The 20,797-nt window shown below is 43.5% G+C and overlaps 2 protein-coding genes across 9 annotated transcripts in view; one reads left to right on the forward strand and one right to left on the reverse strand.

Annotated features, from left to right (window-relative positions):
• The window catches only part of LOC139340892 (mitogen-activated protein kinase kinase kinase kinase 3-like), a 40,880-nt gene extending 35,983 nt beyond the window's left edge, over window positions 1-4,897 (forward strand). For all 8 annotated transcript variants that reach the window (XM_070977002.1, XM_070977003.1, XM_070977007.1 and 5 more), the window contains one exon: window positions 117-4,897. In XM_070977002.1, coding sequence (XP_070833103.1) covers window positions 117-204 — 88 coding nt within the window. In that variant the 3' untranslated portion in view covers window positions 205-4,897. The remainder of the gene's footprint in view (window positions 1-116) is intronic.
• A 1,097-nt stretch (window positions 4,898-5,994) lies between these two features.
• Window positions 5,995-18,731, reverse strand: arhgef33 (Rho guanine nucleotide exchange factor (GEF) 33). The gene is made up of 17 exons (XM_070977978.1): window positions 18,535-18,731; window positions 16,524-16,567; window positions 14,982-15,146; window positions 14,025-14,146; window positions 13,292-13,437; window positions 13,046-13,171; window positions 12,489-12,615; window positions 11,486-11,618; window positions 10,089-10,196; window positions 9,644-9,736; window positions 9,188-9,336; window positions 9,005-9,094; window positions 8,688-8,866; window positions 7,670-8,130; window positions 7,367-7,591; window positions 7,000-7,142; window positions 5,995-6,886 (listed from the first exon to the last, which is right to left on the reverse strand). Exons 1-17 carry the CDS (start codon window positions 18,584-18,586, stop codon window positions 6,757-6,759), a joined length of 2,493 nt encoding a protein of 830 aa, XP_070834079.1. The 5' UTR covers window positions 18,587-18,731; the 3' UTR covers window positions 5,995-6,756.
• Between the last annotated feature and the right edge of the window lie 2,066 nt (window positions 18,732-20,797).

Genomic DNA, 20,797 nt, shown 5'->3' on the forward strand with positions numbered 1-20,797 from the left:
CTAGACGTTGTGTGTGTGTGTGTGTGTGCGTGCGTGCGTGCGTGCGTGCGTGCGTGCGTGCGTGCGTGCGTGCGTGTGCATGTGTTTTTGGCTGTGTGTGTGTGTTTGTCTTGCAGGGTGGTGGTGCTGGAGAGCAGGCCGACAGACAACCCGACAGCCCATAGCAACCTCTACATCCTGGCAGGCCATGAAAACAGCTACTGAGACACGCGCACACACGCACGTAAACACACTTCTCTAAAGATCCCACCACTAATGCAAACAAGGGAGCGAGCACCCAGGAGATACGCTCAGCCCAACCTTACCGCCAACCCACCCAACCTCCTGCCGGCCGTGTAACTGGGAGACGAGCCGCTCTCGGGTGCAGATGTGGATTCCCAGTTGCAGATGTCGAAAAGGCACCGCAGTGTTAGATGTGTATGATGTAGTAGAGCAGCGGGGTTGTGGACCCGTTTCCAAGTTTGGGTTCAGATAGTCGGGAATCTCCTCTGTGCACCTCACCAGAGCGACCTCAACCCAGAATCCTTCCTGATATGCCCCCCCCCCCCAATCTCCCCCCCTGCATACTGCACACTGGGAAAACACCATCCAGCACACAGAAGTCTGACTTCAACACTACTTCTACTACTAGTTCTACACATACTACTACTACTACTACTGCTACTGCTACTTGCGCTAAAGCTTCACAGAAGAGCCATCTTGCACAGAAAACCTTTCCCTCCTTCATTGTCCCTTTTCCACCTCTTTTTTTTTAACTACACCTTTATTTATTGTGGCATGATGTAACTTTAACAACCAGGATGGCTTTCCTGTTTTATTTGTTTTTTTTTAAGGATAAAAAAAGAGAAAACACACTAAAAAGCTTCGCCACCTCCGCTAGCATTGAACTCCGATACCCGTCACCACACCACACAAGTGCTTAATTGACCTCTATTTAATTGTTGTAAATATAAATGTAGTATTTTTTGACAGAGACGAACACTAAAAAGACTGGTCGTGTAGATAGGCGTGTGTATAGTTGCTCTGTACAACTGTGGAGACGGACAGAGACGCAGACAGGCGTGGAGGAGCGACGGGGCGGTAAATTCACTTCCTCGCTCCCGGATCATGTGACCAGGGTCAGGAAGCAAAGACCCCTGCAGTCTCCACAGGTGGACAGCTTCAGTAATGGGATGTTACTCTAATAACAGCCTGGAGCTCAGGATTGGACTGAGCAAACACAGGAAGCAGCACTGATTGGTCATTTCCATTTTGCATGCGTCACCAGTCGTCAGGGCAGCGGATGTTACAGTTTCTGTTCATTTAAGTCTGTTTCTCCTGGTCTGACGTCATCGTTTTTTTTTTTTTTTTTAATGCCGTTTTAATGAGAAAGCTTCGTGTTTTTTTTCTTTAAGACGATTTTTTTCTTTTATTGAACCACTGGTGTTAAAAATTTGCACAGAGAAAAAGGTATTTGACAAACAAATGTGATGTCATTATAATATATGACCTTGTGTGTATGCACAGTGTGTGTGTGTATGTGTGTGTGCCTAGACGTAGATTATGCACATGCAGGTGCATCGTGTACAGAGCTGGTCTTTAACAGGTGACGGGTGTGTTTCTGCTCGAGGCCACTTGAAAAGAGCACCAACAGATTTTAAAAAAACAAGACAACAGCTGGATTTACACAGACGGAAAATTCACACTTATGCAGCATCGATCAGCCGTCGTGTCGAGCGGTAAATTCTCTGGAATTCCACACGGGTGGAGTTCAGGGAGTCGAAATGGTTTGATATATAAATCAAACACTAAAATACTGCGTGAAAATGATCCATCGAGCTCGGACGCGACACATTTAGGCCAGATAAAACGTATTTACTCTACAGAGCAAAACATGCTAAAGGCACGTCTCCCATTCTGAGCTAGCTTCTGTTCTACCAGCCTCCAAAACGAAATCTTTCTAAGAAGCTGAAACAACATGTTGGGTCAATGACAGCGTGTACTAGCATGCTGGACACATCGAACACATTAAAAAGTTAGCATTGTTAGCATTAAACATCTGCTATACAGAAAAGTGCTGCACGGTTGCTCAATGCTAACAAAATAACTCTAATCTTTGTCAACACAATGAGGTGCTCAAGTTTGGTATAGTACAATATTAAATGCCCATTTAGCTCAGATTATAAACTTTATTATCTGTTTCAGCTTTTTCAGAAGGAACAGTGAAACACATGCTAGTAGAAGAGAAGCTAGTCCGAATGTTTTACTCCTCTTTTGTCGTCACATTTGGAGAAGTTTTTAACTTCAGCCTCCGTTGCTGCGACTTTTTTAAAGGCCGACATCTGTACGAGCAATCACACTACATGCCTGTGGACGTGCACTTGGGTGCGTCTACAGTACACAAGCAGTCTTTACAAGCTGTGACACTAGAGGTCGCCTCAGAGGGCGGGAACACTAGCATAGCTCAACCCAAGTGAGACGCCGTCGCTAAACCAGAAATCTTACAGAGCTGCTTGGGTTTTCAAGTGGACCGCTTTCCAGAATTTCTTTTATAAGCTTATAATCCATTAAGCATTAAAATCTGATATTGTGAAGATCCCCAAAACAGCCGTCACCCATTAAGGTGTAGACACAAATATCGCGGAAAATTCTTAAACCCAAGGTTTCCCAGCAAAGAACATTGCATTGTCGCATTGCACTTCACCTGTTGGTGGTTTTAACTTCATCTGGTCAGACTAAACACCGTTAATATACTGGCAGAGAAGGATAACTTGGTAACAGCCCCTGATTTAGGATGATGAAACAAAAATCTGGCATCTGCTGCCATCTGGTGGTCTAAATTTGCCATCTCTCCTAACACAAAGTGACCCAACTCTGGACTCAAACCAAGCTGACGCTATGTCGTCAGACTGTAGCATCAAAGCTGAACCGGCGGTTTTCAAGAGAAGAATGTAACCGCTTCTTGTCACCCCTTCGCTGTACGGTGAAGTCTGTTGTCTTTCCTCTGCTCAGAGAGTCCATATGTTATAATCTCAGCCTTGTTTTGTCACTCTGCCGACACGGCAGCATGTCCCTCCTCCAGACGCTCGGTGACAGGAAGCACACCTGCACACGCTTTCTCTGTTTTCATGGGGTTTATTTGTGGATCCTCTCAGTGGATTCCTCCTCCTGATGCACTGTTGTCTTGAAGTAGCTAAAACAAGCAAAGTGAGCTTGAATCCACTGCGAAGATTTAAGTTATTTATCTCCTTTTTATGGCCTGTGCACACTTTTTGTGTATAAAGTGTCGCTTTGCACCTGGAAAACAAATGTTAGAAATATAAATCACACAAGACATTTAGACACTACACTTAAATGCCATGTAGTAAGTTTGGAGTGGGAAAATGTATTCTTAATGTGGTGCCCTTCTTAGGACTCTAATGGCTGTAATTTAACCACGAATCAGCCACAGAAGAGATAAACGTCAAATCACTTGAACTCTACTGGTAACAGCTGGGGTTGATCCACTTTCAGGGCAAGAAATGAGTTCAGACCAGTAAGAAAAAATTTAAACTGTATCTCAGAGCACATCACAGTGTCACAATTTATATATTCGAAGGAGATTTTCTCTCAAAAAGCGTTTATAATCAAAGCAAACACTAAAATGCATTAGCTTCGTTGTGACTTGCCTTGGAAGTGAATCACTTCCCGAGATTAGCAACTTAGCCACGATCATGCTAATACATGTGCTCCTCGCCAACGCCCATGAATAGAGACGTGTCATAGTTTCAGCCAAGTTTTATTCACACATGCAGGTTATTTAACACCAATAGTTTCTTACCAGTTTGTAGCAAAAAGACATTAGTTCTGCCAAAATACGCTGAGTCGCCTCACAATGACATAATCAGCCATTAAGCCTAATTAATCACTTTTCATATTAGATTGGTTATACAGCCCTGTATAACCAAACCTGTTACCAGTTCATCGTATATATGGAAAAAATATGTATCAGATGTTCCCTTTACGTTAGGGCTCAGTTGATGTCAAAGAAGGTATATTTTACATTTTTAATGTAATGCCAAAATATTTTTAATAAATTTTATGGCCAAATCTAGATAGTCTACCTCGTGGTATATCCTAGATGAATAAAAAAACAAAAAGTCTGATTCGAAAGACAGCCGTAAACATGTCCTCTGAGACTTGATAGAATGTCTTTGTCCTCTCAGTTGACATTTGTAAATGAGCAATTCATTAAACGATGCTGAAACTCGTATAAAGACAAAGTGAATGAGAGATTCCACTGAAAGTGACTCTGTGTTGAGTTATGAGATCTCAAGCTGAAGAAAAAGCTCATCCTGTGTCATAGCTGCACATCTAAAGTGCTGATTTAGTGGAAACATGTCACGTCTGGTTTAAATCTTGGTAAAATGTCCCTTTAGCAGGATAAAGGAAGTTTCCATGGGACTGAAAGCTCAGTCTTTAAGCCCCTGAAGCAGGTGCCAGCGTGGCCTTCTGCTGAAATGTTAAAAGTCTGTTTGTGTTTTTGAAGGTCGGCTTCTCCTGGGTCAAAAAAAAACAGTTCACTGGGGTTGTTTTTAACATGATGTGGGCACCAGATGTGTGGATGTTCTGAGACAGTCGCAGAAGCTGGCGTTGAGATCTATGCTGCGCGGTGCTCCGATCGGATTAAAATAAATGCCCATGAGTTACAGTTTGACCCCAGGTCTCCTCCCAATCCAAAACACGACAAGTCTCCTCTGTTCTGTCGCTTTTACATCACCTTTGTCTTTGGTTTTCATAATGCAATGCACACGTTATGAAATGTATATAGTGTAAAATAAAAATGGGTTTGTTTTACATACTGTATAATTGCCTATATTTTGGTTCAGAAGTGTAACAGATTTATGAGATGACAGGTTAACACATTAAAAAGAAGGAACTCAAACATTTGGTGTCTTTGTGGTTATTAGTGAAAATGTACTAAAAAGAGGCTCCAAAGGGTCGATTATTTATTCTGAAAGAAGACTGATGTGACCCTGAGTCCAGGTCCAGTTCACATCATCCAGGTAAGAACAGTTTTAACAGGTGCTTTTTGTGTAGTTGAGGCTTCACATTTTACATTTTCAACCTGTCACACATAATGTTAACGAGCATATTTGAACTGTAACCCATTATAAAGTTGCGTGTGTGTTGTTAGAGTAGTTTCCCTGGACCAGTAGCCAGTAGCTGTGGGCTGAGATATGAGAAGTTTAAAGGGATTTTTATTTCTTTTCCCTCTCAAGATTGTTGATTGAGTGATGAAGATGTGAAAGCATGTAGGATTTTAAAAGAGCAAAAATTTGAGAAACCGTATCGTTACAAAGCTGCTGCATGGTCCAGGCTGATGTATCTCCACAGCTTTAAGGAGCTGTGCAGGAGTTAACATGCTAACAGCTAAGCTAAAATAGTCAACATGATAAATATTATGCCTGCCTAGCATTAGCGTGTTAGCATTTAGCTCAAAGCAGAACCTTTTTCTTTTTATAACTTTAATCTTGTGAGCCCTTCAGATTAATTGAGGGACCCTTGGGGGGGTCAGACCCCACAGATTGAGATCTGCTGCCCTGGAGAAGTGACTATTTCTCCAGTTCCCTTGTCTAATAAAGCGTAATGTGCCCAGTTCATGGATGTGACGAAAGGTGAATACTTGGTGTTTTATAACCCTAACCCTAACACTGAGTATTTAATATCCACTGAAGGATGATGTGACAGTAATGTTCCTTTATTTAATCTGAGCTAACGGGTTCTTCTTGCCTGCAGGTGGCACAAGTTTCTAACAAGGAGCAAACACAAGAAGGCTCTGCAGAGAGTGAGTTACACACTCCATGAGGTGATATAGACATGTTTAAAAGGTCTATTAAATGTTTATTTAGCCCAAAATCACAAAAGCATTTTCGAGGAGATCCAGCATATGGAAGAAGGAAGCTGTGTTTATTTTAATCTGGTTGTATATTATCAACCCATTGATTTCAGGAAAAGTGACCAGCAACACATTTTCATCGTGGACCTTTTATTGGACATTGTTGATCTCTTGATTGTCACTTTTAACTCTTAACAAAACAGTTCTGTTCAATGCATACAAATAATCATCACAAAGGAAAACAAGCATATCACATTTTTGACTGTGGGCAGAATGCTCAAACGCATACATACAAACAATTCACATCTAACAACAGATTAACATTTGTTCTCCTGAGTAAATGCACAATTTATTAATTTCTGGTTATGGCTTAAAACATTAAGCAAACTGACTTCAGTTAAAGTCATAAAAATGAGCCTGCTGAAGTGATGGGATAGTTACATTTAGGAGCATTGCTCCTGTTCAGAATATGTACTTTTCTCCCACAATAAAAACAATAGCTGGGGTGCAAACAAAAAAGAAAAGGAAAGGAGTTATCTGTAGAGCAGAGCCTCTTATGGTATGATGTAAAACTGTGCCATCTAGTGGTCAGGTTTGTAACCACATCTCCACTGAGAAACTGTTTAATTTGGTCTTTAACTGCACATTCAGTGTCTGTCACATTTAATTTAAGGTGACGTAATCAAAGTCACATTTCTACCTCAACCCCCTCGTGTCATTGTGGTGTGGGCATGTGATACTTTCCCTCAGTGTGAAGGCATGGGGTGTCACATTTAACCTCGCAAAGGATTAGAGGAAAAGTAGCTTAGCTAAATGGAATGTAAAAAAAAAACATGCTTCTTTAGTTCGTATTTTTTGCTTAAACATGCATTTATTACACATGATTGATGTGTGTGTGCTCATACAGCTGTGCCACGGTTTATCTCCAGATGTACCAGTTTGGGATTTTTCCCCTGTGTGTCATGTTCACCGTTATTTTGGTTTTCTGTCGTTTTCTCGCCTCCCTTCTCTTTCTTCTCATCGCCGCTCCTGCGGGAAAGAAAGATCAGGGGTGAATTTGATTGGTCCATGTCAGAGTGTTCGTGGAAAAAGATGCTGCTTTTGAAGGCAAAGTCTTCCTCATGTTACACTGTCATTCTTACCTCTTCTTGAAGAGCTTCTTGAACGAGCTCCTGAAGCCTCCTTTGTCCTGCTTCCGACTCCTCTCGCTGAAGGGAGTGTGGTTGTTCTCCTCTGTCACGCTCCTCCACTTTGACTCGTCCCCCCACGACTGGAACCCGGAGTCCTGGTGGGGTTGAACACAATATATTCACATTTGATTACATTTTGGTTTCTGTCTGCAGAAGACCACGACAGCCACAACCAGGAAAAGGAACAAGCTCAATTTTAAATACTGCTGTTGGGTTTAAAATCTGAGATCTGCATCCAACGCGTCAGACACAGATAAAAAGTATTTACTGGTGCAGACAGATTTCATGCAAAGACATAAGAATCTTTGCTGGAACCCACAATTCTGAGCAGCCCGTGAAGATCATCGCTCTGTTTGTCGACATCCACTCTGTTCCCCAGGGGGCTTTGGACCTTACGGGATGGGGTGGAACACCCTTTGCTGCCCTTACTGCCCTGGCGCTCCAGCTTGGCATGGCTTCCCAGTCCCACCCTGTGGAGGTGGTCTGACACAGGTCCACCATCCAGGCCACTCACTGTGTTGTCCATCTGCAGGCCGTTCAGAGACTAGACAGCAGAGAGGATGTACAAGTTATGTCCAGAAGCACGTAAAAAATATTTGAGACTCTCTTCAAACGAGCTTACCTTGCTCTTCCGCTGGCTGGCCTGAAGGGGGCGATGCTGATTGCGACGCATCATGACAGCTTCGTCTGGAGACACGCACCCTCTGTTGGGCAGTTTGCTGTAACCATTGCCTTGGCTTCGACCATTGCCAAAGGCATCTCGGGTTGACGACACATTCGCTGCCATTGCATGATGTGAAGCTGGGGGCGCTTTGGGGCACTTCACGAAGGCAATGTCGATGGAGGAATCTGAAGAGGCAGTGGAGCAGCGATCAAACATGGAGACGTCATGAAAGGAGCCTGCGTCCTCTTCATAGAGGCTCTCCATCCCCGGTGGGTCAGGGGGGAGGAGGAACTCTCCGAGGGCATCGGCCAGAGCAGAGCCCGGTTGAACCTGGCGAAAGTCTGCTGGTCTGGAGGGCAGATGATGCTGGCACGACATGGACCTCTCAGATGCCTCGCTCTCTGGGATACTGCCGAGACCTGAAAGCCAGAGGTTGGTTGACTGGTTGACTGATGGGGCAATTGTCCCAAAAGCATTTAAGTGACATGGCACTAAGTGGACATTGGTATAAGGTTTTAAATTCTATCATCTCCTAGTTCTTCTCAGTCTGTAACAAGATGGTATGACAAGGCAGAACTTGATAATCAGTCCTTGACTCAGGGGTCATACCAGCTCCAGGTGTGCTACTCAAAAGGGTTCAAGATGCTTCACAGAAAGAAGCTTTTTGAAGCATCATCTTAACGCATCTAAAGGTAAAAGTGTTTGTACCAATTCCACATGGTAACGATTGACTTCTGGGCAAAAAGCCTGCCATCATAGAGAGGGTTGCATTGCAGTGAATCAAATAGAGAGGGGAAACATTCAAAATTTCGGACTGTCGATTGCACATGCTAAAAGTGCTGGAAGTATCTGTGTGAAGAAGGAAAAGAGGCAGCTTGAAAGAGGGGTTCAAATCCTCCCTGTTTTCCTCCCTCTGAGTGCCTGGCTAATCGAACTTTGACACACAAACCACACAAAGATCATCCACGACAACAACCTGTTGGTTTGTGGTTCCGTGAGTCCATGTCGGGGCTGAAGAACGGGAGCTGGGAGGGCCACTCTGAGTCGGAACAGTGAGTTTCGGGGTCCTTGTCCCGATCCCAGTCCTGGAAACGATGGGACTGGATCTGCTCCAGGAGGCGCTGCTTGCTCCGGTTCACTTGGTTAGCATGTTCTCTGTGAGGGATGAATGATTCATACAAACTGATCCATCAACCCTGTTTTCCAGCTCCGAAAAGCCCAGCGTGTGCAACCTGCCTCGCAACAAGTAAGAGACAAAGTTGGCTACCAGCTAAAAAACATATAAATACTCACAGCATGGCACTGCTGTAAGGGTACGGCGAGCCAATGCTGTTAGCTTGAATCCCACTTTCCACTGTCTTTAACAGCTGTTTCATGGTAGACCTGCAGGGGACAAAGAGAGAATATGTCTTGTTTGACCTCTTTAGCAGGCACGTAATGTTTTTTGTTTGTTTTTTGCGGCCTGGTAATCCTCACCTCTTCACCTCCTTGCGGTTGTGTAGCAGAAGCTCCTGGTTGTGCTGGAGAAGGTGGTGGTACTGAGCCGTGAAGGACCTGAACTGCTGGATGCAGACCAGCAGCAGGTAGTAGTCTGGGTGCTCGGCCGCAGTCTGCCTCAGCAGCCCCTGCACACACACACAGACACACACACACACACACACACACACACACACACACACACACACAGATGCATGAATGACTTATTTATGTTCACATCTCTGAGCAGATGGCATCTTCGGAGTCATCACCATTAATGAGATATTAAGCATATTTTCCCTTTCTGCTCATAGTTTCTGCTCAAGCATTATCGTATCTCTTATTTTAATATAATGCACTGCATTATTGCTATATGTATGAAATTGGCATTTTAAAGATGAAGCCCTGTGGAAATCAGTAGCTGTATTTCTTAAAGTGTGTGTGTGTGAATCTAACCTGCAGCAGCAGCAGGTACTCAGGGATCCTCTGAACCGGCTGAAGGAGCAGAGTGTGGAGGGAGGGTTTGGATTCGTCACCCGTTATGTCACTCTGACAGAGGCACCGTGCAGCCAATCAGAGCAGAATGGTAGCCAACCAATCAGGGTGGAAGGACAAAGACAGAACAGCAGGTGTAAGCAATGTGACTTTATTCAGGTTTGTCTGTTGCTATTGTTCAGCTACAGCACATTTTAAATGACCATATCATGTTTTTTACAAATGTTCTGCTTCCTCATGTCACGCCATGTCCGACCTGGACATCACCCTTACTCATTGTCACATCCTGTTCTGCAATTACGTTACATTTTCTAATGCTTTACAGTATAATTATCCCATATTAGCCCTCCTTGTCCTCTCATGTCATATCATTGCCTGCCAGTGAGGTCACTTCCTTCTGTGTTACCTCCAGGAAGGCAGAAGATTTCATGGAGCTGGAGGCGAGCATGCTGACGACGGACAGACAGTCTGGAAGCTCCTTCAGGTACGACACATAAAAGTCCAGGAAATCACTCTGTGAGGAGACAGAAAGAGACTCTGTCTGAGTTTGTCTGTGTGTGTTCATACACCATCCACACACTCCTCTCCTGCCTTCACTGTCAATTCCGATTTTAAAACAATTCACACATTTATTGCACGAAGCAGCGCTCTTCGTGCTCTGTTGAGGTGACTTCCAGAAACCTCACCAGCACAATCCTCAGACCTCCCTCTAACATTAAATCCAAGCACACAGCAAACAACAAATAAAATACCAATGAAATGAACATTTTCAAGTGAAAAACTAGTTCTACAAGCTAACGATGACTTATTTTGATATATAAGAGCTCTCAGGCTATTGGTGAGTGAAGACCCATAATGCATTGAGAATCTGCATTTATTATTTGGATAGGTGGGCGTTCCAGCCAATTACTGCATTTACTCCCATTCACTCTGAGCCAATTAGCCACATATTAGCTGATTTGCGATATATGAATTACTGCTGCAGCATTGCAATTCCCAAAGTGCAAAGTGACAACAGCAACCACTGTTGTCTTTGTACGACATCTGTATTCCAGCTGTCAACATGACATCATGCGTTGTTACAACGGCTCTGCTGGAATTTGACATTTCTTTTCATTTCCGTCACAGCTGCCAAAGCAATTCAAATTCATTATAAATGGCCAGTCACAAGACCAAACCTTCTGACTTGTCCGCATTAACAGGCCTTGAACAGCACTGCGCACTGTGAATGTCAAGATTATCCTTTGCAAGGAAGCTCACTGGAGCTCCAGATCTTTTGTGGTTAAAATATCCCCTGAAATATCAGATTTGTCCAACATTTCTGGGAATTTCAAGATCAGCATGTTGATGCTGAATCAACTCTGTGGTCACGCTGGAGGCTGTGGTTTGAGATGGTGGTGTTGACACCAAATGATATGCTGCAGATGCAAGACAGGTAGGGACGCTCATTGCCTGCAGGTGGCACAGGTAGCACCAGTAGATGGCGTACATCGGCATGTCTTCAGAAATGACAGGAGACAAAAATTGTCTGGTGAAATGCGTCCACATTATTTGGCATTTGTGCACAGTTTGGACACTCACTGCAATACCTAAATGATTCCAGTCTGGGTAGAAGAGGAGAAAAACTATCCCAGGATGGTTTGCTGTTTGCAGACGCTGGTACAGCAGCCTAAGGCAGCACAGGCATCTCTATGGGCTGCTACAACTACAGTTTGACCTTCAGATAAACGGTGACAAACAGTAAAATACACAGTAGTTCGTATAAACGACTCTACATATTCAATTTCTGTGTGTGTGGTTTACCTCTTTGCTGGTGAGCCTCATAAACACATCCCCCATGATGCCTTGCCACTGGCACTTGAGCACACGTTCCTGCAGAGTGTGGAGGAGCTCGAGGTGCTGCTGGATCAGAAACCTCAGAGAGCTGGGAAAGGGACTGAAGACAGAGAAAAAGAGAGAAGAGGAGAGATTATAGGGAATATTTGCTAGTTTTATGGATGCAAAATGTCTGAACGCACAAAATGACAAAATACGAATGAAACATGTTTGTCTCAGATAAAAAACTGACGTGAAAATGATTTTAAAGCACATTTTTGGAGACAAACACGTGACAAACATAGAATTGCTAACATGTAAACTGCTCCATGAAATCCAGCCTTGCTGTGGAGAAGCAATGAAACCTTTTCACAATTGTTGTACCACCTTATGTGACAGACATCCAGCAGAAGGTAAATCAGGTTAGAACAGACGCAGTCACTTACAAATACCATTAAACCCAGCTCAGCGTTTGCACCTTTCCATTGGTGCTCATGGTCATTGCGAACACGTGTGCTGAGGTGAAGCAGTGATCACATTAGCGAGCTGCGCAGAGCATCCTCTCTGTCTCGCTGGTGCTTATAACCTGTTTTTATTTGATTAGCTCATTTCCTGTTCTCCCCTTGCTGCGAGCTCTCAAATTAGATCAGCGGCCACTCCTGGAATAAAGTCTGAGTGTTGATCTGTGAGTGTGTGTGAGTTGTAGTCTGTGATATTTATTGAGTTTATGTCTGACAGAATATCAGAGAGCTCTTTTCTACTTCAGATGAGGTTGGCGATGTCTGGGTCATTCGGTGCTTCCATACGTTGCGTGCGCGGCCTCTTAAATGTATGCATTGTTTCAGTCCTTTCTGCAGAGAAAACATTTAAAGGCCTCTTCCTTATTAGATAACCTCCTCATCCATCATTGGTTAATTTCAGTTATGGCTGTTTTTGTGTCTAAGTTGTGCAAAGTTTCAACATATTGACCTTAGTGCGTCTGCAGGCTCACCGTTTGTCTTTGGATGTGAGGGCTTCTGATCCGTTAAAGGAGATGTTGGCCTTCAGTAACAGCGACAGGTGGGACACATAAACTCTCTCTGATTCCAGCAGCTCCAGCGCCACTCTCTGTCTCTTATCTGCACACACAGAAACACAACATGCAACCCCGAAACCTTCAGAAAAGACCTATGTTGACCAAAAATATATTTGTGCCATAGATACAGTGTTTCATATTGAGGGCAATCTTGTTCTCACTAAAGGAAGAGCTCGGCATTTTGGGAAATATCTGTTCCATATCTGTCCATACAGCCTGAAGCTTGGCCCAGGAGATGGTTAGCTTAGCTTAGCATAATGACTGGAAACAGGTGGAAATAGCTAGCCTGGCTCTGTCCAGCTGTAACATATTCAACCACCAGCAGCCCTAAAGCTTACGCAGGGAGCAGACTGTAAGTAGTAGTGTTAGCAGCAGCAGCCTAGCACTAATAGTGGTTTTAGTGGTTTTAATGGTAATAGAAATGCAGCAGTATTATTATTATTATTGGCTGCATGAACACGTGTATTTCTTACTGTTCTCAGTCGGACTGCTGGGTGGCTCTATTTCATCTCTGCTGCTCCTCCTGTCTCCCCACGCTGGAGATGTGGATGAACAACCTCTCTGCTGCTGCTGCTGAGCCTCCTGCTCAGAGGTGGAGGCTGCGACACACACACACACACACACACACACACACACACACACACACACACACACTCATAAATGTTACATATACAGTATAAAGATAAATGGATAGACCTGAATGACACACTGAGACTCACTCTGTGTCGATGTGACACTCATTTGTGGCGACCCGCTGTGTGACAGACTGGAAAAGAAGTGTTGAATGACGCTGAGGTCCGACTGGCTGGGAACGCAGATGTGTTCGTCCCCTGATGCCGTTAGCACATCTGCCTTGGAGCCCTTTCTGCTTTTGGACCAATCAGCAGTTGAAGTAAAAGAAAAAGAAGTTCAGGTAAGTTTTATTTTAAGATCAAAAGCAGCTCTGGAGCATTTTTGCCTTGCTCAGCTGCACTTTGATGGCAGTAACAGACATTCAAGAGGTAAGATTCCACTGTAATTATCTGTCCACTCCATCCATCCATTTTCTATGCCGCTTATCCCTTTCGGGGTCGCGGGCGGGAGGCGGGGTACACCCTGGACCGGTCACCAGCCAATCGCAGGGCACAAACACACAACCAACCACACTCACACCTAGGGGCAATTTAGAGTCACCAATCAACCTAATGAGCATGTTTTTGGTCTGTGGGAGGAAGCCGGAGTACCCGGAGAGAACCCACGCATGCACGGGAAGAACATGCAAACTTCACACAGAAAGGCCCGACCCGGGAATCGACCTTCTTCCTGTGAGGCACGCGCACTACCTGCTGCGCCACCGTGCAGCCCTATCTGTCCACTCAAATATGGATAATTAAAAAAGAGTAAATACATGAGAAGATTTTATGGATGAAACTGTGTCTACAGTGCATCCATATTTGGCACCTTTCAGCCTACCTGTGTGGAACAGAGATGATGTCTTTGGTGTTCTGTGACTGCATCAGTTCTATCCTCCTCTGCACCTCTTTCTGTCTGCTGGACACATCCTTTATGTGGAACAACGCCACATTCAGCTCCTCCTGCAAGCAGATCAAACCAAGGAGCTGCATCAGTGTCGCAGCTGTAAACTGATAAGACTGACGGCGACTCTGTGAGCCAATAAGAGGGCGGTTTCTTTCAGAGCAACTGAAAAGTTGAAACAAAGGTTTCATCGCTTCTATTTGACAGGGATGATACATGTTGGCATTAATACATTTAAATCAAATGTAACTGATGCAACATATATGCAATCCCCATTATGCAAAGGTTAGCCGTAGCTCATGTGCAGTCCTTGTCTCTGGTCAGGGAATAACACACAAAATACAACACTAACACAGGCATTCCTTTATATCTATTAAGAAATGATGGCATTTATGGAAAATGCATTCAAAATGTCACTAAAACTAAAAAAAAATACCAGTAAATGTCAGTTGTGTGCACCATCTGTGGTGTGGTAATCATGATAAACACAACACAAAACAACCTACACATGCACACATTTCTTACACTGCTGACATGTTCAACTGCAACAAACAAGCACCGTAAAGAACGTATGAAATATCTAAAATGCCAAAAACACGTGTGTAGATGCAGCATGTGAAAGTAAAAGTGGGTTGATGAAGTTGGTGCGTTGCTGTCTGTGCAGATAAGTGTAATAAACACCAAAGAGTCAATGGATGACACAGAAGATGTGGATGATTCTTCCACTGCTGAACGCCTCAAGGAGCTGCCTTCCTATCTAATAAATGAAATTAGTTTACAGTTTCAACACGGTTACAGTCAGATGCTCTAAATTATGTTACAGCGGCCTCTCCACCGCTCCAAGAATAGACCCTGTGTGTGCGTGCGTGCGTGCGTGCGTGGCCTCTCCAGCACCTTCAAAGTGTTGAGGGAGTTCTTGAGGCTCATTATCTTATCATCCACGTCAGTCTGATGGGCCTGGAGTTTCTCCTCCAGGCCGTGGTCCCTCTGGCGCAGCTCGCACAGCTCCATCAGGGCAGTGTGGAGCCCCTCGCGCAGCTCAGCCACCAGGCCCTGCAGCTGCATGGCGAGAAGCAACAAAAAGACGGCATGTTTTCAGTGGCGTGCTTCTGCTGTAGCGAGAAGATTTAACTCTTTATTTTATTCTCTTCATTTGATTAGTTATTTTAAGGCCATAACATCTCCACAAGTTATATTAATTTATTGAATTCCTCTATTATTTTAGGCCTTTTATGAATCTTGTTTTTGCATCAGTTTCTGTGGGTTTTTATTTTTTACATCTTCTTTTTTACATCTTTCTTATTAATATCCTATGAGTAGTGGGTTCAGTATCCGCCTCTCTTTTTCTGTGCAGTTAGTTTTTATTCATAGCTGATTGAATTTATTCAGCAGAGATAACTGAATCAGCTCATGGGAACATGACATGGGTTGAAGCAGCTCTCGCTCGTCCAATCTCTCCATCTTTCTCTTGCTCTCTCTCTCTCAGTCATGTGAAAGGCATCAGGCGGCAGATTGAATGGAGCGTCTGTCTTGCTTGCCCTCTCCTCTCCTTCCTCTCTGATGCTATCGTAGGTTAGCACTGCTAGTGCATGTGCACATCTGAAGTTTAGCTAATTTCTGCCATTCGCTCATGAATTGAAAAGTAACGCTAAACACCAAAGTGTTTATAAGTTCAGGCGTAATGGGGGTATTAAGTGGATTTGTTCGAACACGGTTCGTCTAATCTGTGCAGTTCTGCTCTTCTGCGAATATACGCTCATCAAAGGTCATGAGACCGAATGCAAATATAAATCCAAGTTACATGAAACAAGCTACAGGAAACAATTCTTCACACATTGTATTTTCACATCACATGCAGCGTGATGAGAGGAGCTGAGATGCTGTGTTTCCTCTGCGTTCGTGGCTTTGCTTTATATCACGGCGACACTTTGAATAATCTCAGCAGTGTTTCTTTCTCTAATAGAGACCGTCGGTCTGAACACTGAGGGAAGAGGCCAACAGTTCATTTTTAATGAGAAGTAAATATGAAAACAAGGCAGCGCTGGGAACACAGTGGGTCTGCTCTGCGATGTTGTGGTTGCCATTTATTATTGCTAATATCTAAATGGCTCCACTCCCAGAATGCAATGCATTAAGTTTTGGGTAAGACACATCACTTCGTCCTCTGTCAGAGCTTTGAGTCTGCAGCTCTACAACAGATATTATTTAATCTGTAGCAATAAAAGCCCAGCTGAGCAATTTCAACTATCCAAGAACCTCTAAAGGGAATAGATTAACCTTTGACCTTTGACTTTTGTGTGAAGATCCTGAGAAGATCATGTATGGTCAAGTCCTGAGTGTTTTCCCATAAAAAACTGAAAAGTAAATGTTATATGATTGGCCAGCAGCAGGTAAGTTGTAGTTCAAGAGCACGGGGAGTTCAGAGTTCTTGATTACCTGAGCGACCTCGAGGTTAGCCTCCTCCACGATTTCTTCTTTATCTAAACAAAACAAAAAACCCAGTTAGGCACCCACACGGGCAACAGGATGACTTCATAAGCTCATGGAGAAGCATGAATAGACGGCCCAGCCGTACCTCCACTTACCGTAAGAGTGGAGAAAGTGTCACCGACACCAGCACAAACTTCTAATATGAACAATGAACCTTTCTGTTGTCACAAAAAGACTTAATTCATTCAATTTCAGCCATCTGTTCAATCAAATCTAACCTGTTGACTAATTCAAAGTGTCGACTGGTAAATTGTTGATGCAATGGAGTCTAATCACAGAAAAACCTCTCACAAACTCCTGATCCATAAACCTTTGAATCATATGAATTATTAGACACTCATTTAAACATATTCTGTTCATTAACATGTACTGAACTCTCTCGACAACCACAACAAAACAAGGAGGTTAAAGAGTAAAATATGTTTCCATCTATTCAGAACTTTGGCATGCTGTATTATACAGCACATATCCTTATATTTATGGTCTTAGAGTTCTCATTCATGGTTCAGATTTTCATTAAAAAACAGAATAATAAGTCTTTGTGATGGAGGAAAAGCATATTCATCAGGGCTGATGATAAATAATTTATGCCACAGAAGTCAAAGTTTGGACAGGAAGTGCTTCAGCAGACATGTGAAAGTCCAAATACATGCAAGAGCAAGCATCATTTTATGTCCTCTCACTCTGTCTGTGTCAGTCTTCATGTGACTTGTGGTCTCTGCACCTAATGGAAGAGTCTCCTGATGGCATCCCATGTTCATTTCTCCTCATTTTTAGCTGCAGGGGAGAGTTTTGAGGGACTGTGTTCGATGTTTACAGAATGATTGGATGGCTGGAGGATTTGGGGACAATTAACTGGTTGTATAAAAGCACAATGCTTCTGTTTGTGGTGGAAATGTCACAGGTCAAGGCTGCTGTCAACATCGCCGAGGGTCATCTGAAACACGTATTTAACATGTATTACGATGCATAACTGACAAGGCCGGCAGGCACAATGTACCAGATCTGTACTGCATCATACTTAACTACGAAAGAGCAAAAGAAAGGAATATACAGTGTCCAACAACAGAGGCTTTCTATCTGCTGGATATACAGTCTGAGAAATTTCTCTGACGGCTTGGCTTTTCGCTCTTGGCAACAGTTGCTTCAGGCCAGAAGAGATTGCTGTCACGATGTCAACATTGAGCTTTATTGTCCCAGAGTGACCTCAAGCTTGAAGACAAACTCACTGCCATCGGTAAACCAGAAGGATGTGGTTGTGTGATCGAAGCACTGATAGGAAAACACAAGATGTTCTTCATAGTTCTGACCATAAGCTAATTCAGTTAGCAATAGCATTACAGCTTGTGGTATAAAATTAATTAACATGGAATCCAGTAACACTGATGTGTGAAAAGGTGCTGCATGATTCATTTTCTGTACTGTCAGGCACTTTCATAAAGGACATTTTCATGCTCTTTGCAGATGGGGATGTATTGATAGGTAGCCTGGGAGCCGATTGGATTAAAAACAACTAATGAATGGTGCTGTATCAAGTTCAAAGAAAGAGCTGAGCGAGGGAGATCTTATGAATGAGATCTGCGATCTGCAGCCATCATCGCTCCGACCAGTGAACCTTTGCTGGGCGAAACCTGTTCAAGTCTTCACGGCCGTTCACGAAAAGAAAAACGTGACTGAACATTGTAAATTCTGCAAAAGCATGTTTTCACACAATACTGCCCTTTGGTGCCTTTATGTTCAACAAAAGTTGGACTTTTCCTTGTCATTAAGTTGTCGCCTTTGGATCTGGGAAGTTGTGATCTTACAAATTAAACAATTCATTGACAACTGAAAGGAACTGCAAATGAATCAGTGGTCACTGTAACTGTTGGCTGCAGCTCCAGCACAAACCAGACCTTTTGTCTCTGAGAGCATCTGTTGAAAAGTTACAGCTCAGGTTTTTTGACACCTGCTTTACCTTCTGACGTGCCTTCCATCTTGTCCTCTGTTTCTGTCTCGCCGTTCTCCATGTTTAGGTATCCTGTCTGGTTCGGTCCAATCTACTTCACAGCTGTCCGGTTTCTGAAGTCCTTATCCAGTTCAAGATGAGTTCAGTCCTCTGCCTTGTTCTTCTCCTCTGGACAGCTGTATCCTTTCCTCTGATCACTCGCTTTCTCTCCTCCAAAGCATGTGAGTCCTATGATTTCTCCTTGGCACAATAAGGCCCTTGTCTTCAGAGGGAAGAGAGACAGAAGGATAAGATCAGGAGGAGAGAGAGAGAGACATTTGTTCATCATACAGCCACTTACTGTAACTAACTCATTAGTGACTGACTGTTAATGAGGTTTATTTACCAACAGAACTGATCAGCTGCTGCAGAGGGTAACAGTGAAACTGGCAGATTGTCATCCTCTGCAGTTTGTTTGTAGCCTCAGTGTCAAATCCAGATGGGCCTGAGAGCATGTGTTGGTGGATGTGTGTGTGAGAAGGACTCGTGAACTTAATGCGTCTACAGTGTTTACATTTGCTTCTTCTGCTTCACTCCTTTATCAGATTCTTGGGGGCAGAGGCTGTAAACAGAACACTTAGACTTTATAACCTTATAATGTGCCGGCAGTGATCATATCAGCCTTGTGAATACTTGCTTATTTACACATCCAGCAGACAAGGAGCAATGTTGTCATTCTTTTGGAGTTGTGTTTACAGCAGCTTGATTAATGGAAGTCCCATATTCGTTCCTTTTCAGCCCTGAAAATATCTGGTCTTTACCTGCTAAATGCTGTCAGTCAACTGTTCGGCGTTAGGCAGGCAGCAGGGAAGTCAAACGTGGGGAAGGTCCGCGAAGATACTCAAACTAATAGCTGTTATTTCTCCACACATGGATGGAGAAATAGTCCCACTTTGACCAAAATACTACAAATCATGGCTGTATTTACTCATCAACAGCTCATCAATTAAGTCTGTCAACCTTCTTTAAAGGGCAGTTTCGTAGAGTTTATATGTGCAGGTCTTAGTACTACTGCAGTACTACTGCGTATATGGGGAGAAAATGTATCGACGCCTTTGTGGCTCCAGGAGGAGCTGCGTGAATTTTGATAAGTGTCATCAAGTGACGTCCCTTGAGGCAGCATCGGTTGAAGAAGACAAGGTTGAAAACTGAAAAAATCTCAGGGGTGGGGTTGAAAAGATGGAGGTTACCACACCTCTGCTTGAGGCTACCTCATCTGCTAGCATAACACACCCAAATCTCCAACCAAACTATTGCACAGAAGCCTGTGTTTATCTCTCTGACGTCTCCTCACTGTGCTGGAAGTCTGTCTGTCTGTCTTCCTGTCCTCAGTCTCTCTGTTTTTGCGCTCCCTCTGTCTTCGGTGGAGACGACAAAGCCTGGAGACAAACAGCTGAGCTGCAACTCATTTCAACAACAGACCTGTGTTTGAAGGTTGTATCATTACCACACATCATCTGATTCTGTGGTTTCATGAGTGCATGCAGGGAGGAAAGAAAATCTCATTCATCAATAATTGAAATGGTTTAGGGTTAGAAAATGCCATTCTGATGATTTGGTTTTGAAGCTTGAAACAGTCACTAAACCTTCGTTTAGTGCTGTACAAGTCTTTTTCTTCCTTCTCAACATTTGGTAGCCTGTTGTTTGTTGTTGTGAGTGTACAGCCTATATTATTTCCTCTGAATGATGTCAATTGAGAAGTCATTGGACAGAAGGTTATGTGCTGTGATCATCTGTGAAAAGTGGCTTGGCCCATATTTTCAGGACGCTCTGATCAGTTAAAGCAGGATTCGGTGCATTTTGTGTCTCATAATGTCATCATGGCAACCATTAAATACCACTGTATTTCAGAGAGAGTCAAAAATCGATGTAGAAACCGAAGCCTGCTCCTGGTTATTTGCTACAGGGGTCTCATCCTGAAGAAACAATGCCTCAGACTGTCTAGTCTATTATGCAAGGAGATTTCTCTGAATTTCCGACTTGCACCACATCATTTCCTAACACAGGCAGTACAGCCCCAAAATAGGAATATAATAAGTAAGCTGTTGTGTCCTGGGCTGAGTCTAATATAATTATAAACCAGGAATTATGAGGATCAGGTGGTAGAGAGGTCAAAGCTCTTTCCTTTCTTTGCTGAAGGGAGTGTTTCACTGGATCCTTTTGCCCCTCAACATACAGGGTAGGCAAAACATTATTATAATTAACTATGATGAAACCACAGCCGAGTAGATGC

The sequence above is a fragment of the Chaetodon trifascialis genome, chromosome 13 (assembly GCF_039877785.1).
Source record: "Chaetodon trifascialis isolate fChaTrf1 chromosome 13, fChaTrf1.hap1, whole genome shotgun sequence".
In the NCBI taxonomy this organism is placed as follows: domain Eukaryota; kingdom Metazoa; phylum Chordata; class Actinopteri; order Chaetodontiformes; family Chaetodontidae; genus Chaetodon; species Chaetodon trifascialis.

What these genes read in the sequence shown, in the direction of transcription:
- arhgef33 (XM_070977978.1), bottom strand. Translation starts at nt 18,586, where the DNA reads ATGGAGAACGGCGAGACAGAAACAGAGGACAAGATGGAAGGCACGTCA. An exon ending in ACTCCCTCAACACTTTGAAG is followed by an intron (nt 14,147 to 14,981) that starts GTGCTGGAGAGG and finishes ATCTGCTTGCAG; the next exon opens with GAGGAGCTGAATGTGGCGTT. An exon ending in AACCGCAAGGAGGTGAAGAG is followed by an intron (nt 9,095 to 9,187) that starts GTGAGGATTACC and finishes TGTCCCCTGCAG; the next exon opens with GTCTACCATGAAACAGCTGT.